The sequence below is a fragment of the Gopherus flavomarginatus genome, chromosome 5 (genome assembly GCF_025201925.1).
Source record: "Gopherus flavomarginatus isolate rGopFla2 chromosome 5, rGopFla2.mat.asm, whole genome shotgun sequence".
In the NCBI taxonomy this organism is placed as follows: domain Eukaryota; kingdom Metazoa; phylum Chordata; order Testudines; family Testudinidae; genus Gopherus; species Gopherus flavomarginatus.
The window spans coordinates 5,674,041-5,695,390 of record NC_066621.1 but is presented as its reverse complement, the minus strand read 5'-3'; the positions used below and the strand labels follow the sequence as shown (position 1 = coordinate 5,695,390).

General features: G+C 50.4%; 1 protein-coding gene across 4 annotated transcripts in view; it reads right to left on the bottom strand.

Moving 5' to 3' along the window:
- Nucleotides 1-1,068: 1,068 nt before the first annotated feature.
- Nucleotides 1,069-21,350, bottom strand: part of LOC127052745 (uncharacterized) — a 74,308-nt gene continuing 54,026 nt past the window's right edge. For all 4 annotated transcript variants that reach the window (XM_050956688.1, XM_050956691.1, XM_050956690.1 and 1 more), the window contains 4 exons: nucleotides 14,106-15,418; nucleotides 10,908-11,034; nucleotides 5,075-5,188; nucleotides 1,069-3,879 (listed from right to left, as the gene is read on the bottom strand). In XM_050956688.1, coding sequence (XP_050812645.1) covers nucleotides 1,703-3,879; nucleotides 5,075-5,188; nucleotides 10,908-11,034; nucleotides 14,106-15,164 — 3,477 coding nt within the window. In that variant the 5' untranslated portion in view covers nucleotides 15,165-15,418 and the 3' untranslated portion in view covers nucleotides 1,069-1,702. The remainder of the gene's footprint in view (nucleotides 3,880-5,074; nucleotides 5,189-10,907; nucleotides 11,035-14,105; nucleotides 15,419-21,350) is intronic.

Genomic DNA, 21,350 nt, shown 5'->3' with positions numbered 1-21,350 from the left:
GACCCAGGGTACCCCTTGGTCCTGTGGCTCATGAAGCCTTACACAGGAAACCCGGACAGAAGCAAGTAGAGCTTCAACAATAAGTTGAACAGGTGCAGACTGACCATAGAATTGACAGATTAAAAGCGTGCTGGTGCTGCCTTTATGACTGGTTAGACCTAAATGAAGAAAATATTCTTGTGGTCATAGCTGCCTGCTGCACACTCCATAATATTTGCAAAGTGGACTGAGGGATATAAACAGCAGCTAAAAGAGCTAATCTGAACAGCTAGATTCATTGGTGTCAGTTCAGGGAAGTGTGGCTACTGGGCTACAGGGTCGGTCAGTTTATGCCTCATTGCATGTGGTGGCTCAGTGTATTATTGAAATCGCCTCTCCAGAATAATCACATGCTCCAAGGTAAACACAACCCAACATGGATTATTTTTTCAAGCTCATGGGGGGGGGGGTGTAGGACAGGCACAGGATTTTTGAATGTTGGTGTGCGTGTGTGAGATGCTGGCTGTGTATCCCTGATTTGGGGGGAAGTTGCCAAGCGCAGATCCCAGAGCAGTTTCAATTTCTCCCAAAAGGGCTCTGGAAAAGACATGCGGGACAAGCCACTGAAGAAACTCCCCAGAGGGCAGAGGAAGGGATGTTTCTGAGTTTCCCTGCAAATATTTCTCTGCGAGCCAGTTCGTGCCATTCCTGAAACACACCGTTACACTGTTCTGACCTAAAAACCTACAAAAGGGGCACTGTCCATTTAAAAATTAGGCGATTTTTAAAAAAACGTCTTCCAATGGATTGTGGCCACAACAAATTGTCAAGAAAAATCCCAACAGCGTTCTGCAGGTGTAAGACTTCACAATGCATTTACCCCTTGAGAATGGGGCTGCCACATCTCATCCATTTCTCCATTAGGGCTCACCTGGGATGCAGCATATGGGTTGCAATGGACCCTGGAGGATACATTCACAGGGCTTCTAAAATTGCCTCCTGTGGCTTTATCAGTCCCTCCTCCCCTAAAAGCCCCAAGCCTTCAAAGAAATGTGGTCTCAGACCCAAAATATCACAAACCAGTTTTAAAAAATCATGAGATTTAATAAAATAAAATAAATTAACATGGAGTGATTTGCCCTCTGGCATTGTAGCCAATAGGGTCTGAGTTTCCTTGATTTTTCTCCCCAGTCATTGGGCTATACACAGATTTTCTATTTATATATAAAAGCAGAGCTGGGGCTTTAAGAGACAGACCACAGATCACAAGAGTTGGTCACACCAGAACCTTTCTTCTCAGTTTAGTTCCACAAAGAGGGAGATTTCTAGGGCTTCTTTTACACTCCCTCAGCTCAGGGTCCAATTCGAGAGTTTAAAGTTCATCAAACTCTCCCTTCCTGTTGCCTGCCAAGATTTCAGCCTCCTCCTGCCCCTGCCCCTAGAGAGAGATGTCTGGGTTTGCATTTTACGTGCCAGCCACTTGCTCTGCCAGCTCCAGTCCCCCGGGGGGTGGAGGGCCCACTCTCTGCGGTGCCAGAAGTGCCTTTGTGCTGCCTTTCCTCTCTGAGCTGTTAGTGCATCCCATGCCAGGCCAGCTTCTCCACTGCTGCCTAAGTGTGAGCCTATGGCATTGGCATTACTGCCCACCTGCACATTGATGAGGTTTCACACCCAGTCAGTGAAAAATCAGCTGAATGCATGTCCAAAGGAGCCAGCCCGGACCCTACCGTGCAGTGACAGGGCTCCTCACAGCCTGTTCCCCCCGTGAGCTACCTCTGCCCCTATCACGCAGTGACATGAGAGGGTTCCCCTGCTGTCTGCGCTCCCGTGTGCCTGGTATGTGATTGGGGCCAGTTTGCCCCTTCCCCATGGCCAGTGCGTGTTCGTGGCCGGCCCTCCCCAGGGCATGTTTGGAGGCATTTCCCTCTTTCCCCATGGCAAGTGCGTATTTGCGGCCAGCTCTCCCCTTCCCCATGGCCAGTGTGTGTTTGGGGCCAGCTCTTCCCTTCCCTTTGGCAAGTGCATATTTAGGGCTGGCTTCCCCTTTCCCCATGGCCAGTGTGTTTTTGGGGCTGGCTCCCCACTTCCCCATGGTAAGTGCGTATTTGGGGCCAGTTCTCCCCGGCCCCATGGCCAGTGCATGTTCAGGGCCGGCTATCCCTTTCCCCGTGGCAAGTGCATGTTCAGGGACGGCTCTCCCTTTCCCCGTGGCCAGCGTGTGTTTGGGGCCAGCTACCCCCTTCTCCGTGGCCAGTGTGTGTTTGGGGCCAGCTCTTCCCTGCCTCATGGCCAGCACGAGTTTGGGGGCGGTTCTCCCCTTCTCCACAGCTGATGTGTGATTTATTGCTGCTTTGTCCTTCCCTGCCCTCAGTGCATCTTTCAGGGAGTCTCTCTCCTCATGCACAGCTGGTGCATCGGGAGTCGGTGCTCTCTTTCCCCCCATGGCTGGCACAGCTTTTGGAGTGGCTCTGTCCTCTCCTGTGCCCAGCCTGTTCATGGGGGCAGCTCTCAACTCACCCAGCCCAGGTGTGGGGGTCCCCCTTTCCTTCCCTGGGGCCAGCGTGTCCTTTGTTGCTGCCCTCTCCATCCCCATAGCCAGCGAGTGTTTGGGGGTGGCTATCTCCTTTGTGGCCAAAGCAACTTTCTGAGCTGCTTTGTCCTTCTCCCGCTCTGAACCTACTTCCTGGGTGGCTCTATCCTTCCCCACGGTGGGTGTATCTTTCAGGGCTGCTCCTTCCTCCCCTATAGCTGCTCCATTTTGGGGCGTGGCAATCCTCTCACTCAGCCCATGAGTGGGGGTAGCTCTCTCCTCCCCAGTGGCTGCCCCATTTATGGGGCTGTTTCTCTCTACTGCTGTGACTGGTGCTTTTCTGGGGGCAGCTCTATTCTTGGTGCAGGGGCTTGCGTGGGTGCGTCGATGTTTGATCAGGTGTGAGGCCTGGCTGAAGCACTTCCCACACTCAGAGCAGGTGTAGGGGCGCTCGCCTGTGTGGAGGCGCTGGTGCTGCACCAGGGTGGAGCGGTCGCTGAAGCGCTTGGCGCAGACGCTGCACTCGTAGGGCCGCTCGCCAGTGTGGGTGCGCTGGTGGATGATGAGGTTGGAGCTGTGGTGGAAGCTCTTGCCACACTCAAAGCAGGCATAGGGCTTCTGGCCCAGGTGGATCTTGCTGTGGGTCAGGAGGTTGGAGCTCTGCGAGAAGGCACGGCCACACTCCCCGCACTGGTAGGGCCGCTCCCCGGTGTGGGTGCGCTGGTGCACGACCAGGTTGGACTGCAGCCGGAAGCTCTTCTCGCACACCAGGCAGTGGAAAGGCTTCTCTCCCGTGTGGATGCGCCGGTGCCGCTGCAGGTCTGAGCTCTGCCTGAAGTTCTGACTACACAAGGGACACTGGTAGCACCTCTTAGACTGGGGCAGGCTACTGCTAGGAGGGGAATCTTGTTCTGCTGGCTTCTTGCTGCAGGACTTAGACAGGGATGGCAAGTGAGGCAGTTTGGTAGGGGGTGGCTGTTCTCTGCTCAGGGGAGGGGGCGGCTGTTCCCTGGTGAGGGGAGGAGGTGGCTGTTCCCTGCCAGGAGTGGAGGGCAGCTGTTCCCTGTGCACAACAGGCAGTGGCTGTTTCCTGCATACAGGAAGGAAAGGCTTTTGCATGCGCACAGAAGGAAGCGGCTGTTGCATGTACGTGGGACAGGTGGGGAGCTGCTGTTTCCCACCCTCAGAGGGGGCTGCTGGCTCTTCTCCATCCAGAGAGGGTTTCTTTCTCTTCCGGCCAGGGCTCTGGGGCGCTTTCCTCTTGGGCCGCCTTGGTGAGGCCTTTGGCATTGGAGCTGCTTTGACAGGTGCCTGTGCCTCCCCGTGGTGCTGCACAGCCAGCTCCTCAGCGCCCAGCCCCCTGCCGGTGCCTGTGGGGACCAAGAGAGAAGTGGTGCGTCAGCCGGGCCCCAGGCGCAGGGGGAAGCCAGCAGAGGGATCTAAACTAACACTGGCTGGAAAGTGGAATTCAAAGTTCACAAAAAATATTCGAGTTTTTGGAAAAAAATTTGTCCCAAATTGGGACAAAAAACCAAAAACTGGAAATGTTCCCCACAAGTTGAACCCCACAATACTTGGTTTGGGACACACCGAGCTGTAGGAATGTGGGTGTGAAATGAAATGTGCTCCCTGGGATCCCCGGCTGCCCATCTAGGCAGGTGCCGTGCAGTCAGGAGCGCCTAGGAGCCCTGGCTCCGGGGCAGCCACCCGTCCAGCTGCTGATGGCCCTGGGAGCTTGGGAGCCGGATATCCCAGTGCTTCCAGGCTCCTGGTGCCTCTGTAGTTCAGAAACCCCAGGCTAGGGGCAGCTGCTGAAGCACTGGGGAGGGACGAGCTGGCGAGACACCAGGCAGGTTTTTGTCAGTCCCCAGCCTGCTTTCTGCCCAAATTCTGTCAGAACTGAGATGTTTCCATGGAACGTTTCAAATTCGGCAAATCGTCATTTTGTGATGGAAAAAATCTACAGCTAGCTCCAAAGTAACCCTGTTATCGAAACCAGGGCAAACTGCCACCTGGAGGTGCCTACTTCAGTTTACCCTTAACCTGTTTCCACTTGCATGGATCTGAACCAAACCAAGCTTGGTTAAAACCAGAACAAGGCAGTCCACACGGCCCAGTGCAGCTCTAACAGACATGGGTTATATTATAGTGTCTGTCTATCTCTGGTATTGACGGGCCCCAGCACCATAGTATGCAGGCACCTCACAATCCTTAATGTGTTTATCCACATGCATGCCTGGGAGGCAGGGCAGGGCTGTTATCCCCAGTGTACAGATGGGAACTGACACACACAGGGACTAAGTGGCTTGCCCAAGGTCACACAGGGAGTCTGTGGCAGAACACAAATTGGACAGAGTGCAGCTTGCGGAACCAGGAATTTGTGGTTCTGACTCCGCCATGGCTCAGTGGATCTGACCCTGGGGAGGAGCTGTGGGAGCTCCTGGCTGTGTGGCTGAGCTCTGCCTACCCCATGGCTCTGCAGACTCAGCCCGGAGGCACTGCCATGGGAGCTCATGGCTGGGATCCCAGGATTTTACTTTTTAAGCTGGCTGATTCATCCCTCACCTGTTGGGACATCCCTCCGGGTCTCCTGGTCCTCAGGGGCTGGGGGATGTAGGATGCACGGCTCCTCCCCTCGCTCCAGCTGAGAGATCAGGATGGGTTTGCGAACCGGAAAACCTGCCGATGGGGAAGAGAAGAGAAGCCATCAAGGTGCAGTCAGTGAGCCCGAGGGCTTGGTACAAAGGCCCCTGTCTGCTGGAAAGAGGGCAGTGGGAAAGTCGTATGACTAGTGTGGGGAGGGGCAGGCACAACCCAGTGCTGACAACTCTGAACCCACAGAGACAGACCAGAGCACTCTCCGCTGGAGCAGGACCCCCAGCTCAAACACACAGGGAATACAAGCAGTGCATGCGCCTGTACTCGGACAAGGACTAGCCCCTTTTAGGTACCGTGGGGTGGAGTCACAGGTTCAAAGGCCAGCAGGGCCCACTCTGACCAGACAGTTTGGCCTCCTGCACCGAGTCGGTTGGGAAAAATTTTACAAAGAAAAGTTTCCTTTGGAAAATGCCCTTTCAACTTAAGTCATTTTCAAAATGAAAACCTTTTGGAAAATGTAGTTTAGGAAAATTCAAAACAGAAATTTATTTTATTTTCATTTTAAATTCTTTTCACATTATTTCATGACAGGTTACTTGGAGCAGCACCTCATAGGACATAGATCAGAGTCTCTTCAGTTGTGTTTCATGCATATAAACTATTAACTTTACAGCTAAAACAATTGTTAAAGAAAAAAATTTACAATTAAAAATAGGAATAACTTAAATAAAACAAACCAAGCATGGTCTGAAATTGTGGACGGTAGCAGCTCATATAAGATATTCATTGTATCAAGAGGGATAAAAGTTGGCTGGAAAAAATGGATTATTGTCCATCGTATTCCTACTCTGTGTACCACTGTATTAATCATTGCTGGATACTGTCATGTAATATGGATGTGACAGCCTGTCAAGGAGGGGAATGTAGCCAGTGATTTTAGTTTATTATCCGTTTATAGTGTGATGTTATGATTAATATGTTATATTACAGATATTCACTGTTGTTAATTAGAGTTAATTTGTAGGATTATAAAAGTATAAGACTGATCAGTATTTAGAGGAACCAAGTATTAGACGTAAGTACGACAAGCTGAAACGCAAGAACCTAGGTTGAGGCCTGCAAGACTTTAGCTTAGCGATTTTGGGCCTTGGAGACGAGAAATGATGACTCAAGCCAATGACCAAGAAATAACCTAATGCCCTAAGATTATGGGAAAAGAGATACCAAGTGGTATAATTGTGCAAAATTACCCAGAAGATTAATATTAGATCAGAAAAATACTGTAAAGGCGCATCAGTCTCAGACATGTGCCTTACCCATGAGATACAGGTTGTACCAATGCTAATGAGAACAAAGGGAACTTACCCAGCCTATAGAAAATTGGGGTCCCTTAAGTTTCCAGGGGACACAGATCAATAAGAGAAAAGAGGGTTGACACTTTTATGGACATGTGCAGAACGTAGGTATAGACAGAATCACATTATAAAAAGGGGATGCCGAGAATGGGAAAATTAAGCTCCCTGTAGTGATCCAGTGTGGCTCCCCTCCAGGCCAGAGGAGGAAGAGCCCAGCCGGAGGCCAGAGTGGGCGGAGCTACGGAGCTCTGAGCCCGCCCCTCAAAGGGTCAGGCGGCAACCCAGAACTATAAAAGCCGGCATTCCGAGCTCAGTCAGGGCCCAGCAGCCGGAGTGAGCAGACGTCCCTCAGGGGGCTCGAGACTGGGAACCCCCTGTGACCCAGGGCAGCCGCCCAGGCTGGCCTGAGCTCCACCGTCCCCGCTACCCGGAGAAGCCACCAGAACTCCCCCGCCCCCGCTACCCGGAGGAGCCGCCGGAGCTTCCCTGCGCTTGCTACCCGGAGGAACCACTGGAGATACCCTGGGCCGACTATCCGGAGGAGTTGCTGGACCTGCCACCCAACCCCCCCAGCAATGAGCCCATGCTCCTGGACCCTGCTGAGGCCGACGTCAGGACCCAGGTTAGGGCCTGGGGGGAGTACGGAAGTGGCCCGGGGGCAGCTGACCCCAGTCTGGCTGCAGCATTACCGGAGCCTATGTCAGTGTGTTGTGGCCAGGATCCCCACTGACTCCAGCGGATCTTCAGTCACTGCTAGGGCCCCGGGCTGGGAAGCAGTGGAGTGGGAGGGCCTGCGTCCCCCCTGCCACCCAACTCCTGGGTGGCAGACTCCCCCTCTTCCTGGCCTGAGGAGGCCAAAGCCTATCACTACTGCTCAGCCCTGCCCAGTGTTTGTTGCCCTGCCCTGACCAAGGGCCAGGGCCTTACCCGCTATGGTTGCTCAGCCCTGCCCCAGGGCCTGAGCGCCCTTGTCCCGCAGAGCAGGCAATTGCCACGAGGACCGCCGGACTATTTCCCTGGACCTGCCGGTGTGTAGTGAGCTGGTGTGGCTCCCCTCCTCGCCTGGGGAGGGTCGAGCCCTGGCGGCACTCATTTACACTCCCTCTAGGAGACTCCAGCAGGAACCATCCCTCTACTGATGACTAAGCCATGAGAGATCCATCAGACCCCAACGTTATTGTTAAGGATGCGAGTATAACTATATTTGTAACTTGTGCCTAGGTCTGTACAGAATTTCTATGCCCTTGAGTAATCATAACCTGAATTGTAACTTTAATAAAACCTGTAAAATAGACTAGACTGTGTACTGGTGAATGTATGTGTGGTCACCACCCTTGGTCTTTATTTGTTCCTAGAGACTAATTCTGAAGTAAGTAGCAGAGGCAACTTTCACTCTGTTAAGCTTGAAACTAGCCACCAGAATCGAACCTATGGTTGTGTAACACCACATTACAAAATTCACTTTAAATAAAATAAAAGGCTACATTGGGCTGCATTAGTAGGAGCATTGCCAGCAGATCGAGGGACGTGATCATTCCCCTCTAGTCAGCACTGGTGAAGCCACATCTGGAATATTGCATCCAGTTTGGGCCCCCCACTACAGAAAGGATGGTGACAAATTGGACAGAGTCCAGCGGAGGGCAACGAAAATGATCAGGGGACTGAGGCACATGACTTACGAGCAGAGGCTGAGGGAACTGGGCTTGTTTAGTCTGCAGAAGAGAAGAGTGAGGGGGGATTTGATAGTTGCTTTCAACTACCTGAAAGGGGGTTCCAAAGAGGATGGAGCTCGGCTGTTCTCAGTGGTGGCAGATGACAGAACAAGGAGTAATGGTCTCAAGTTGCAGTGGGGGAGGTTTAGGCTGGATATTAGGAAACACTGTTTCACTAGGAGGGTGGCGAAGCACTGGAATGGGTTCCCTAGGGAGGTGGTGGAATCTCCATCCTTAGAGATTTTTAAGGTCAGACTTGATAAAGCCCTGGCTGGGATGATTTAGTTGGTGTTGGTCCTGCTTTGAGCAGGGGGTTGGACTAGATGACCTCCTGAGGTCCCTTCCAACCCTAATCTTCTATGATTCACGTCATGTTAGTTCCATAGGTGTTAAATGTTTTCACAACAACATAAACAGGAGACACTTTGATCTAGAAAATAAGATGTTTCAATCTGTACTAAGCAGCCACTGTCCTTAATATTTTTAAAAATAAAATAAAAATATTTTGAATATGATGTCATAATATGCCATATTATGATATGACTTGACATGAGAGGACATGTTGTATGCAACTGTGCTGTAACCTTCAGACCTGAAGAAGAGCGCCGTGTAAGCTCAAAACTTGTCTCTCTCCAACAGGAGTTGTTCCAATAAAAGAAATTACCTCACCCACCTTGTGTCTCACAAGAGGACATGCCGTAGTGTGCACTACATGTCATGAAATAAGGTAAAAATAATGCAAATAGTATAACATTGACAAGAAAAAAGAAATAAAATAAATGCCTAAATATTTGTTTTCAAAATTTGTGTTTCATTTCAAGAACATTTGGTTTTGTAATGAAAACAAATTTTGAAGTGTCGAGTGAAACGGAAATTCAGCGTTTTGACTGGACCTGCTCCTGCTCCTGCATAACCCAGGCCAGAGAGTCTCACTCAATGATTCCTGCATCCAGCCCACCACAGACCTGCTCAGGACATAGGCACTGACTCTGTGGGAGCTCCCGTGCTGGGGTGGCACTCAGGGAACAGCTCAGTGCACTGAGGGGGAAGAGGGCCAGGCTATGGCCAAGGTAGCTGGATTCACTAGCTGGGGCTTGCTGACCCGATGCTGGTTCTTCCCAGCCTGGGCTGTGCCCCCATCCCCAGGCACAAAGCTCTCCACATGTCCAAACCCCACACGCTGGGCCTGGGGCAGTTTTGACTGGCAAAGTTCCTGGGTCAAGCTGGGATTTTGGTGGGTGTCCCAGCCACTAACTTCCAAACCACCCTGCTGGAGAACTGACCCTGACCCTCCGAGCTGCCACCAGCACCTGGCAGAAGGGTCACAATTTCCGAGGGGTGAATTACACCAGCACAGCAGCAATTGCAAGGGCTGCTCCCCCTGCAGCTGAAACCTCTGAGTTATTTGCTGGGAGAACCAAGAGGCCCTGGGTGGGGGAGGAGAAGGAGCGGGGGTGGGGTGCACTTGGGGGAGGGGGTGGAAGAGGTGGGGCCTTGGTGGAAGAAGTGGAGTTGGGGCAGGGCCTGGGGCAGAGTGGGGGGTCGAGTACCCCCAGGAAAATCAGAAAGTCAGCACCTGTGCCTCAGGAAAATTATTTTCTTTCCCCATTGAAATTTTTTTTAAGGGGGAGGATTTTTTTAGATCTTTTTCAGGTTTTTGTTGAAACACACACATCTGAGGGTTTTCAATGAATGAAATCCAAAAATATTTGGTGCAAAAGGCTTTGTGAAAATATCAGTTTTATTTAGAAAAAAAAATCCTATTTCCAGCCAGAAATGTTTATAAAATTCCATTTCAGTTCTTTCATAAAGAGAATTTTCCAAACATTTTGGTTCTATGGGAAATTTCTAATTTCTGACTTTTGTTCACATTTCAGTAACATGACATTTCTCACAGACAAAAAATTCTGGTTGATCACTAACCTTCCTGCAGCCTGCCAGATTTGGGGGTAGCAGAGACTTCACCATGAGAGTTGCTCAAAAATTATCCGTCCAGACTCCTTCAGTGACAGAAAATTTGGGGTTTGATTGAACAAAAATTTTAGCAGACAGCGTGTGCTTTCGTCAATTTTTTTTTTTTTAATTTTGAACATCAAAGTCCCCAAAATTTTAAATTTTCAGCCAAAACCCAGATTTTGGCTATTTTAATTCTATTGATTTTTAATTTTTTTTGGCAGTTTTTGAACCAAAAATGTTGGGGTTATATTGAAAAACATAAATTTTCCACTGAAAACTTCAACAAAAAGTAAAACAAATATTAGTTTCCACTGAAATTTTCTATTGAAAAAATTCTCCGTTTTCTGCCCAGCTCTGCTCAAAGCCAGCCAGAGGTGGTCAACATTTTTTGTTCTGCAACATCTTTGGATGAAAAACAGGCTTTACTCGCAAGTGAAAATTTTTCAACAAAAGAAGTTTCCAGTTTTTGTTTTTTATCTTCACTTTTTCCTTTTTTCCCCAGTAGCAAAATAGTAAATGGGGGAAAGAGGGAGCAGGAGGAGAGAGGAAAGGATGGGAAAAAGCAGAGCGAGGAGGAGGGAGAAGAGAAGACAAAGATTCAGATGTTCAGTGTGGGTTTTGTTGAACAATTAGGAATATTTTGGGGGGAATTTTTTTTTTTAATATTTTCAGTTTCTTTAAAAAATAAAATTCAGTGGAAAAGATTTATGATTTTCTGGACAGCTCTGCCCAGAGCTTCCACAGTGGGCAAGAAGTTTGGATAATAATGCAACTCACCCAGTGAGCTGATGCTCTGGTAATTCTCGTACATGATGTCCCTGTAGAGCTGCTGCTTCTCCTCATCCAACAACAACCACTCTGCCTCACTCAGAGTCACAGCCACGTCCTCAAACTGCACTGGCACCTGCAACCACAAACACATCCTCCTCAGCACAGGCCACTCCAAGGCTATCCCCTGCTCACCAATGCTTGTGCCAGGGATCTGCCCTTCCCTCCCAACCTCTGCCAGTCCTCCTCCATCCCACTTTGCACCAGCTTTTCCAGGGCCAACCCCTGAAATCAGGGGACCAGGCACAGAAGCAGATCAGGGCCAAGTGGCGAGCAAACAGGACCCACAGAATTTGGGCGTGCATGGTGGGAGTTAGAATCCTGACAAGGTACTGGTCCATTACTAGATGGAAATGGTAGAATTATCAATAATAATGTAGAAAAGAGAGAAGTGTTCAATGAACATTTCTGTGCTGTATTGGGAAAAGAAAAACAGATGATTTAGTCTCATCATATGATGACAAGTATCAGAGAGGTAGCCGTGTTAGTCTGGATCTGTAAAAGCAGCAAAGAGTCCTGTGGCACCTTACAGACTAACAGACGTTTTGGACCATGAACTTTCGTGGATGAATACCCACTTCGTCAGATGCATCTAACTACATGCATCTGACGAAGTGGGTATTCACCCACGGAAGCTCATGCTCCAAAACGTCTGTTAGTCTATAAGGTGCCACAGGACTCTTTGCTGATTATATGATGAGGATAACACTCTTTCCATTAGTATCTCTGGAGGATGTTAAACAGAAGCTATTTGTAAGACATCTGTAAATCAGCAGGCCCAGATAATTTGTGTCTAAGAGTTTTAAAAGAAGCGGCTGAGGAGCTTGCTGGATCGTTAGTGTTGATATTCCGTAAGTCTTGGAGCACTGGGGAGGTTCCAGAAGACTGGAAGACAGCTAATGTGCCAATTCATAGAACACATAAATAGGACGACCTAAATAATTACAGGTATGTCAGCCTGACATCAGTCCTGGGCAAGATAATAGAGGGGCTGATACAGGACTCAATTAATAAATAATTAAAACAGGGTAATGTAATGAATGCCAATCAACATGGGTTTATGGAAAATAGGTCCAGTCAAATTACCTTGTTTTTTGTTTTATGAGAGTTCAGGTTAGGTTGAAAAAGGTAATAGTGTTGACATAATATACTTAGACTTCTGTAAGGCATTTGACTTGGTACCACACAACATTTTGATTAAAGAACTAGAAAGATATAAAATTTACATTATATTAAATGAACTAAAAACTGGATAACTGTTAGGTCTCAAAATGTAACTGTAAATGGAGAATCATCATTGAGCGGGTGTGTTTTCAGTGGGGCCCACAAGGATCGGATCCTGGCACTACATTATTTAACATTTTTACCAATGACCTGGAAGAAAACAAAAAAAAATCATCACTAAGAAAGTTTGCAGATGACACAAAAATTGGGGGAGTGGTAAACAATGAAGAGACAGGTCACTGATACAGAGTGATCTAGATGACTTGGTAAAATACATATTGTTTGCCTGAACCCAGTTTAATACAGATAAATGTAAATATATACAACTAGGAACAAAAAATGGAGGCCATCCTTATAGGAGGGGAGACTCTTATCCTCAGAAACAGTGACTCTGAAAAAGATTATGGAGTCGTGATGGGTATTCAGCTGAACATGAGCTCCCAGTGTCACGCTGTGGCCAAAAGAGCTAATGCAATCCTGGGATGCATAAACAAGAATCTCAAGTAGGAATAGAGAGGTTATTGTACCTCTGTATTTGGCACTGGTGTGACCACTGCTGCACTACTCTGTTCAGTTCTGGTGCCCACAAAGTCAGGAAGGATGTAAATAATTAGAGAGGATTCAGAGAAGATCCATGAACATGACTGAAGGATAAGAAAACCCTCCTTATAGTGATAGATTGAGCTCCTTAAGTCTATTTCGCTTAACAAAGAGAAGGGGTGACTTGATCACCGTCTGTAAGTATTGACATAGGGAAGAAATATTTAATAATGGACTTGTCAGTCTAACAGAGAAAGGACTAACATGATCCAATGGCTGGAAGTTGAAGCTAGACAAATTCAGATTGGAAATACAGTGTAAATTTTTAACAGCAAGGGTATTTAACCATTGGAATAATTTACCAAGAGTGAGGAGTGGATTCTCCATCACTGACAATTTTTAAATCAAGACTGGATGTTTTCCTAAAAGTTCTGCTCTAAGAATTATTTCAGGGACGTTCTCTGGCCTCTGTTAGACAGAAAGTCAGACTAGATGATCACAATGGTCCCTTCTGGTCTTGTAATTTATGAATCTTAGTGTGGGGAGATGGTATTCGTAGCCACATCAAGCAATTACCGTGTTGTTTTCTGAGCCCTACAAAGTAACTCTGGTGAGGAGGTGACTTGCACATTAGCTTGAGGCCCTCCAATTTGGAGAGCACATCCTCTGGGAGACAGCCATCCTTAGATACTGCCTTTAAGGAGCAGGCTGGCTTGTTTCCAGGAGGTGCACAATTGTGTAGAACACATTTGCTACAAGATGGCCGCTCTTACAGAATGAATCACAAACTTTCATAGAAAATCATCACCGGGTGGGGTTTAACTCAAACCAGCCATGGCACTGCAGGAGAGAGCCCTGAGACGACATATTCTAAAGGAGACTTTAAATGAGAGCAGACTGTCTCCAGTGCTCCCTCGGGGCATCTTAGCACAGGTGTGTCTGGGATGCCATGTGTGGTGAATTCACTCCTTCAGAATCACCTGATTAGCAGCAAGGGCAGCTCTCGCTAGCCAAGGTGACCCCCCTTGATGCTTCTAAACTGTCGAGGCCACATGAGTCCCCAAGCACTCAGATGCCCATGAGTGCCCTCTAACTTGGGGCACTACAGTTTTTAGTTGTCCAGCTGGGAGACGGGTGGGGCCTGGTTTTCAGGGGGGGATGTGCTAAGGATAACACAGCTGTATCTGCGCAGCATTTGAACCATCAGGGAGGCCCTTGTTGACTCAGGTTGGGCACCCAAACTCTGAAGCACCCATACTCCATGGAGATTCTTGAGCAAAGTTTACAGGGACAAATACAGGAACCCTAGCTCCCCTGTGGCCACAGTCTGTCTCCCCTTCCCACCCCAGTCCCTCACCGAGATAACAAGAGTTGAACTCTCACCTGTAGCCCTGGCCATTCGGCATCTGGCTGCCCCAGCTGGAACCCCTCAGCCAGGGCCACTGCTTGGGCGCCGGTTTCAGGACCACGTTCCCAGACCCAGCTCTGCATTTCCTCTGGCAGGATGGTCAGGAACTGCTCCAGGATCAGCAGCTCCAGGATCTGCTCCTTGGTGCGGCTCTGTGGCTCCAGCCAGCGATGGCAGAGCTCCCGGAGGTGGCTGTAAGCCTCCCGGGGCCCCTCGGCCTCTTGGTAGCAGAATCCCCTGAAGCGCCTGCGGTGTGTCTCTGAGCTGATGCCATAGCGACCTAGGATGGTGGCCTTCACCTTCCCATAGTCACTTGTCTCTGTGATGTCTAGGCTGCCATAGGCCAGCTGGGCTTTCCCAGTGAGGTACAGCTCCAGTCGGGTTGTCCATTCCCCTCTCGGCCACTGGCAGGCGTCAGCCACCTGCTCAAAGGTGGCCAAATAGGCCTCGATATCGTCCTCTGGGGCCAGCTGTGGCAGCTCCAGGGTTCTCCATGCAGGTGCTGGAGTTGGCTTAATCTTGGCAGGGGTCTGCGTGGCTGACAGCTGCTCCTCTCGACATGGTGCCGTCTCCTCCTGCGGCTCGATTCCAGCCTGCTCCAGACCCCTGGGTGACTCTCTGGCCCCCTGGGAAGCGGGGTTTTCACACCCACGTGCACAAGTCGGTGCTGGCACAACTCCGGGAGGAGGCGGCAGTTCTGATTCTCCAGGCCTGAGGGCGCACGCCGGAGCCGGCCTCACCTCTGGGAGGATGCGCAGGGCCTGCAGCACCTCCTGCCAGACATCCTCCCAGTGCTGCAGCATCTCCTTCTGCGACGCATACCGGGCCTGCTGCGGTGCCACCCATCTCAGCAGCTCCCCAATGGTGCCAGACTGCACCACAATAGGCAGCCTGCCAGACCGCTCCAATCCCACATCTGGCTCAGGCCCAGCTGAGGCCTGCTGCTCCGTCAGCCCAGTGGGGCACACTGACTGCTCCACATGGATCTGAAACTGCAGGTCTAGGGCCCCGTCTGCCCCCTGCTCTGCAGCCATGGATGCTCCCCAGGGGTGTCCTTATCCCAGCAGGGGATGAGCCCAGACCCCAGGCCTTTCGGTCTCATTCATGCCCCTGGCAGGAAGCATCCAGCTTCTAGCTTCCTACCTCGGTGTCCCGTTTTTGACACCACGTGAGCCGGCTGGGGGATCAGGTCCGAGGGCCCAGAAGCACAAACTGTCTCACAAAACCAGAGCAACCTCCTGGAGCCGGCAATGTTGCTGTCTGGAAAGAGGGGCTTCTCCCACAGCTCCTGAGAGGGCAAGGGAAACACAGACAGTGAGGGGGCAATTCCGTGGTACTGAGGCATTTGAGTGCTTAGCTCACCCTGCTAACTCCTGGTAAAAACGACAACGGCCGAGTTGTCCCTGGGACTGTGCGTCATGTTCACTAACACTCCTGTCCTCCTAGTGTGGACACACCCTTCCCTGCCAGAAAAGTTGTGTGTTCTTACAGCCAGCTAGTGACCACCTGTCCTTGTTAGAGAATCATCCCAGCGGCGGGATGGGGCAATGAGGGGCATGAACCAGGGACCTGGGAAAGCTGAGTTCAGTTCCCTGCTGTCAGACTCTATGTGTGAGCCTGGGACAGTCACTCTAGCCTTGTCTACATGAGGTGGGGTTTGTGGTATGATTACATCAGCATAGCTGCACCGCCAGTACCCTGTAGTGGGGATGCTGTTATGCCGGTATAAAACATATAGCACTGATATAGATTATGCTGGTTTGGTGTCTGGTATGAGCTCTGTCACTGTAACTGCATCTAGGGCATTTACTGGTATAGCTATGTCAGTAACAGTATCACACTCTCCATCCCCCTCCCAAGCTGTGCCTGTAAAGCTTTGAAGGGTAGACCAGACCTTAGTCTCTCCGTGCCTCAGTTTCCCCACCTGTACTACAGGGACAGTAGCACTGCCTTGGCTAACAGTGGTGTGTGAGGATAAATGCATGAAGGCCTGTGGGATGCTCACATACTGTTAACAGGGAACGCTCCTCCTCACTTAGGGTACGCCTATACTACCCGCCGCATTGGCGGGTAGTAATTGATCTATCGGGGATCGATTTATTGCATCTCATCTAGACACGATAAATCGATCCGCAAATCAACACCTGTACTCCACCTCGGCAGGAGGAGTAAATTGCGTCGATATGGGAGCCGTGGCAGTCGACTCGCAGCTGTGAGGATGGCCAGGTAAGTCAAACTAAGATACTTTGACTTCAGCTACGAGAATAGCGTAGCTGAAGTTGCGTATCTTAGATCCATTCCTCCCCCTAGTGTAGACCCGCCCTTACCTTTGAACAAGGGAGTGGGTGAAAGTTCCCAGTGCCGACAGGATTTGCATGGTTCATACCACATATGCAGAGCTTCCAGAGAAAAAGTAATAACTGAAAGACTACTGCACATCTCCCCAACTCATACCCCCAGCTCTCTGCCCTCATCCGGCACAGACAGACACCCCCCAATCCCTCAGCTCCCTGCCCCACCCAACACAGACAGGTTCCTCCATGCCCGGTGCTGGGTGACATGGGGTTATGTCTAGGTTATTAGGGTCTGTTTACACGGGGAAATTGGCTGGTGGGAATGACAATCCCCCCTCCTTGTACAAGGACCCGGGGGAGGGATATGCACCGGCTCTGACAGCATTCAACTGATCTCAACCCACAGGCGAGGAGAATGGGATTGCACCATACGTGTCCCCCTGCCACACACACATTTCCCCACTGCACTCACACACACGTCCCCTCATGAGCCTTTGCCTCCTCACATATGAGCACGCCTCCCTCTGTATCCCTCTTGACACACACACACACACACACACACACACACACGTCCTCTCAGCCACGTGGCCACCCCCACCCAAACATGCTTCTCACATGCACTTTATTTTAGCGTCATCCCCATGTGTTCTTAGCCTTCACCTCTCTTGCATGTCCTCCACACATGCTCCTCCCTTTATAGACCTTCTCCCCACTAAAATATTGCCTTTGTAGTCACACGCTCTCTTCCCATTTCTCCCTCTCTCTCTCTTACATACACACTCTGCCTATCTCGCACTAGGGTAACCAGATAGCAAGTGTGAAAAATTGAGACAGAGGGTGGGGAGTAATAGGGGCCCATATAAGACAAAGCCCCAAATATTGGGACTGTCCCTATAAAATTGGGACATCTGGTCACCCTGTCTCTCTCTCTCTCTCTCTCTCTCTCTCTCACACACACACACACACACATATACACACACACAGTTGGAACAATTGGGGCCTAGCAATTATCGTGAGCCTATGAAAAGGTAAACAAAAGTTAACAAATGTATTACAATCACCTCTAACAATATATGATGGGAAAAGGTGAAAAAGGGAGACAGAAAGCCTGAATTAATCTAAAAAAGGCCTACTGATATAATTCAAAACTGTGTTACAGTCATGCCTGGGACCAGAAGTCAATTAACCAAAATCAGTGTGTCAGATATTGGGCCTATTAGTCGACAAAATAATGAGGGAATGGGCTATCCCACGCATCACTCCCCTTTTGGGAGCTGTGACAGGGTGTGCATACCCTGCACTAGGCAAGAAAGGGTTAACCCCACACTGTGGGCGGAGGAAGTCCCACCCCTCAGACCATTCTGGGCATACTCCCCAGCGCGTACTTCAGGAGGTGAAGGCCGCTTTACTGCCCGCTGCTCGGGCTTACCTCGACCGGGTCCTGCGAGAGGGCACGCCCCGCCCACCCTCCACCCCAGGCCCCGTGGACATTTTTATCGGGCCCCTGCCCCGTGGACCCAATCGGCCCCCTCACCCTTTCACTGCCAGCCGGCTGCATGATCTGCAGCCGGTTTTGTTCCAGACCGCGCCACGGAAACATCTGTACTCGCTCGTGCTCCATACCCTTCACTACCTCACCCTCGCGTCCCGCCCCGATACCAAATGGCGGGACCTCCTGCCGCCTCTCGAGGGTGAGGAGCCCCGGTGGGCCAGCTTGTACTCTGCCCTGGTCCCGAGGCCCGCCGGGGATATCAGTTGGCGGCTCCTTCACGGAGCCGTGAGCACGGGCGTGTACTTGGCGCGGTTCACATCTGTCCCTAGCACCTGCCCTTTCTGTGGTGAGAAGGAGACCTTGGCGCACGTTTATTTGGAGTGCGCCAGGTTGCAGCCCTGTTCCGGCTCCTCCTGAATATTTTCCTGCGTTTTTGGTTGCACTTTTCCCCTCACCTTTTTATCTACACGCTCCCCATCCGTGGCCCCACGAAGTCGCGGGATCTCCTTCTCAACCTCCTCTTGGCCCTGGCCAAACTGACCATCTACAACACCAGGGAGAGGAGGTTGGCCGACGGGATTTCCTGCGACTGTGGGGCCTATTTCCGTTCCTCCGTCTGCTCTCGCATCTGGGCAGAGTTCCTCTGGGCGGCGTCCACTGGCTCCCTTGACGCCTTCGAGGAGCAGTGGGCGCTGTCCGGGGTTCTCTGCTCGGTGTCCCCATCGGGTTCCCTTCGTTTAGCCCTATGACCTCACTCCCGATCCTGTTTTTTTTCATTAGTTGTCCCCCGTAATTATTTGGTGTCCCAGACCTGTGGGTCCTCCCCTTAGGCTGGGGGGAGGCCCTTTAGAAGTGGGCGGGCTTCGCCCACCCACCCCCGCTGGATGCCAATAGGACCATTCTGGGCATGCTCCAACTGCTGCTTTAGTATAAAAGGGAGCAGCCCAGCTCATTCTAGGCTGACCACTGAGTGGGAAGGATGCTTGGTGAAGGTTCCTGTCCAGAAGCTGCTTCAGCACCTGACTGTGGGATCCTGAGGACTAGACCAGAGACCTGTTGTTGATGGTGGGCTGACTGGAGTCAGAATCCCAGGGAGTGACCTGTGCCAGGAGCCTGGAGACCCTGATCATGTACATATCCCGGTTTCAGGAGACACAGTAGGAAGTGGCCCAGGGAGGCGCGGTGAATGGTATCTCCCACCTGAGGAAGGTCAGCATGTTGCAGTAGGATCCCTGCTGACTGGGTGATGACCACACTCAGAGCTGACAGGGACCTGGGCTGGGACCTGGTGGAGCAGGGAGGGACTGGTCCCCCTACCCCGGCTGTCAACCTCCCCTTCCCCGAGTGGCCCCTGACTCCGGCCATTGGGCTGTACAGCCTTGCACCCAAGGGCAGCCTTGTTGACTCTAACCTGTGTGCTGTGCTGTCTTAAGCACAAGGACAGTCTGGTGGACTGTAACCGCAGTGACCCCTCACCCAAGATCCACCCCAAAAGGGAGACGGAGTGTGCAGACACTGCAATGAGGTTCTTAAAAAAAAAAAAAAAAGACTTTAGGAGGAAAAGTGGCAAAGGGGGATGCAGGCAGACTGAAAGAGAGAAGATCAGGAAGGAACCAGCTTTATCAGCGTGACTGCCTGACCACATTGTCTCCTGGATGACCAGCATCCACCATGACACTGTTGGGTCTTTGTTGTCCTGATCCTAAGAGATTTTCTGACCAGACTCAGGCAAAAAAAGGGACCCAGATGACATCACCACCTCCCCTGGCTCTGACTGAATCCTAAACGCCCCCTGGGCTGTAAGACTTTGTCCTTCCACCCCATGTTGTGTTTTCCTTCCCCATTTTCTCTTTCCTATCCCTCTTCTTTGCCTTCTGTTTAATAAGAATCTGGCTTAGCCAGCCAAGGCTGTATAATCTGCAATGCAGCTAAAAGCAATGCCCTACACAGCCCAATACTGGCACAAGTTTGCCAACTCTTAGTGCGACTGATCAGATGGGCGTGATGGGCAACACGTGTTTTTCCAACAGTGAAACTGCAAGTAAAAGTCAACGATGACACAGACAGGAACTGCACGTTCTCCCTCTGCTGTTCTCTTCTGTCCCCTGAGGTGTGCACGTCTTGCTTTGCCTTTCAAATAACAAAAAATCAAACTTCACTAACAATAACAGCTCTGGCCCATTTCTCTTAACTCTTTGACAGTTATTACTATCTTTAATACCATCTAAATGTCTGTCAAATGATGGGGGGAGGGAGCATTCCTTTTAGAAACACACTGCAGCTTAACAACAACAAAAAAGTTGTTAAAAGACTTATTTGGTACTTTACACATCAAACATTAACGGTTGTCTCTTTCTTTTTTGTATCTTTATTAAAGGATTAAAAGACTCTTTAATGGGGTGTTTACCAGGGTACCAAGTACTATGACTACCAAACCCTGAACCTTGTTTAATAGTGGACACCTGTGACCCTTTAAGTCCATATATTTCAATAAATTAATGTAACACACAAACTCTCTGCTGTTTGTCTCTCTCTAACACACACATACACACTCTGCCTGGCACACACATATTCTCTCCTGTCATATGTGATGCACGCACACACATGTTCTCTCTGCCCATCACACAAACACACACAAGTTGCCTGGCATGCACACATGTGCTCTATCACATGTGCATACATATGCTCTCTGCACATCACACAACCACACACTGCCTGACACACACACATGCTCTCTGCCTGTCACACAAACACACATGCACACCAACACTCTCTGCCCATGACACACACACACGTTCACTCCCTGTTACATGTGTGCATACACACATACTTTCTGCCTGTCACACAAACACACATTTGGCCCCTCAGACCCACACACGCACACTCTCCCTGTCACATGAGCACATGCTCTCTGTGTGCATGTGTGTGTGACAGGAACTTTCTGCCCCCCCCCTCTCTCTCTCACACACACACACACACACACACACACACACACACACGCTCTCTCCTGGTCACATGAGCACATGCTCTCTGCCTGTTACGCACACACTTTCTGCCCCTCTCTCTCTCTTTCACACACATGCTCTCTCCCTGTCACAAGAGCACATGCTCTGTGCCTGTCACACACACATGCACACACTTTCTGCCCCCCTCTCTCTCTTTCACACACATGCTCTCTCCCTGTCACAAGAGCACATGCTCTGTCCTTTTAACACACACACACACACGCATACACTTTCTGCCCAACTCTCTCTCTCTCTCTCTGTCACAGGCGCCTGGTCTCTTTCACAGGTGGGGGCTCTACCATCTCTTCTACTGTCCCTGTGCCACCAGGAATATTTTGGGCCCCCATTTCCTCCTCCCCACGCCCTAAAAATCCGATTTGCTTTATTTCCACAGACAAAAACAAAACCCAAATCTCCCAACCGGCTCGC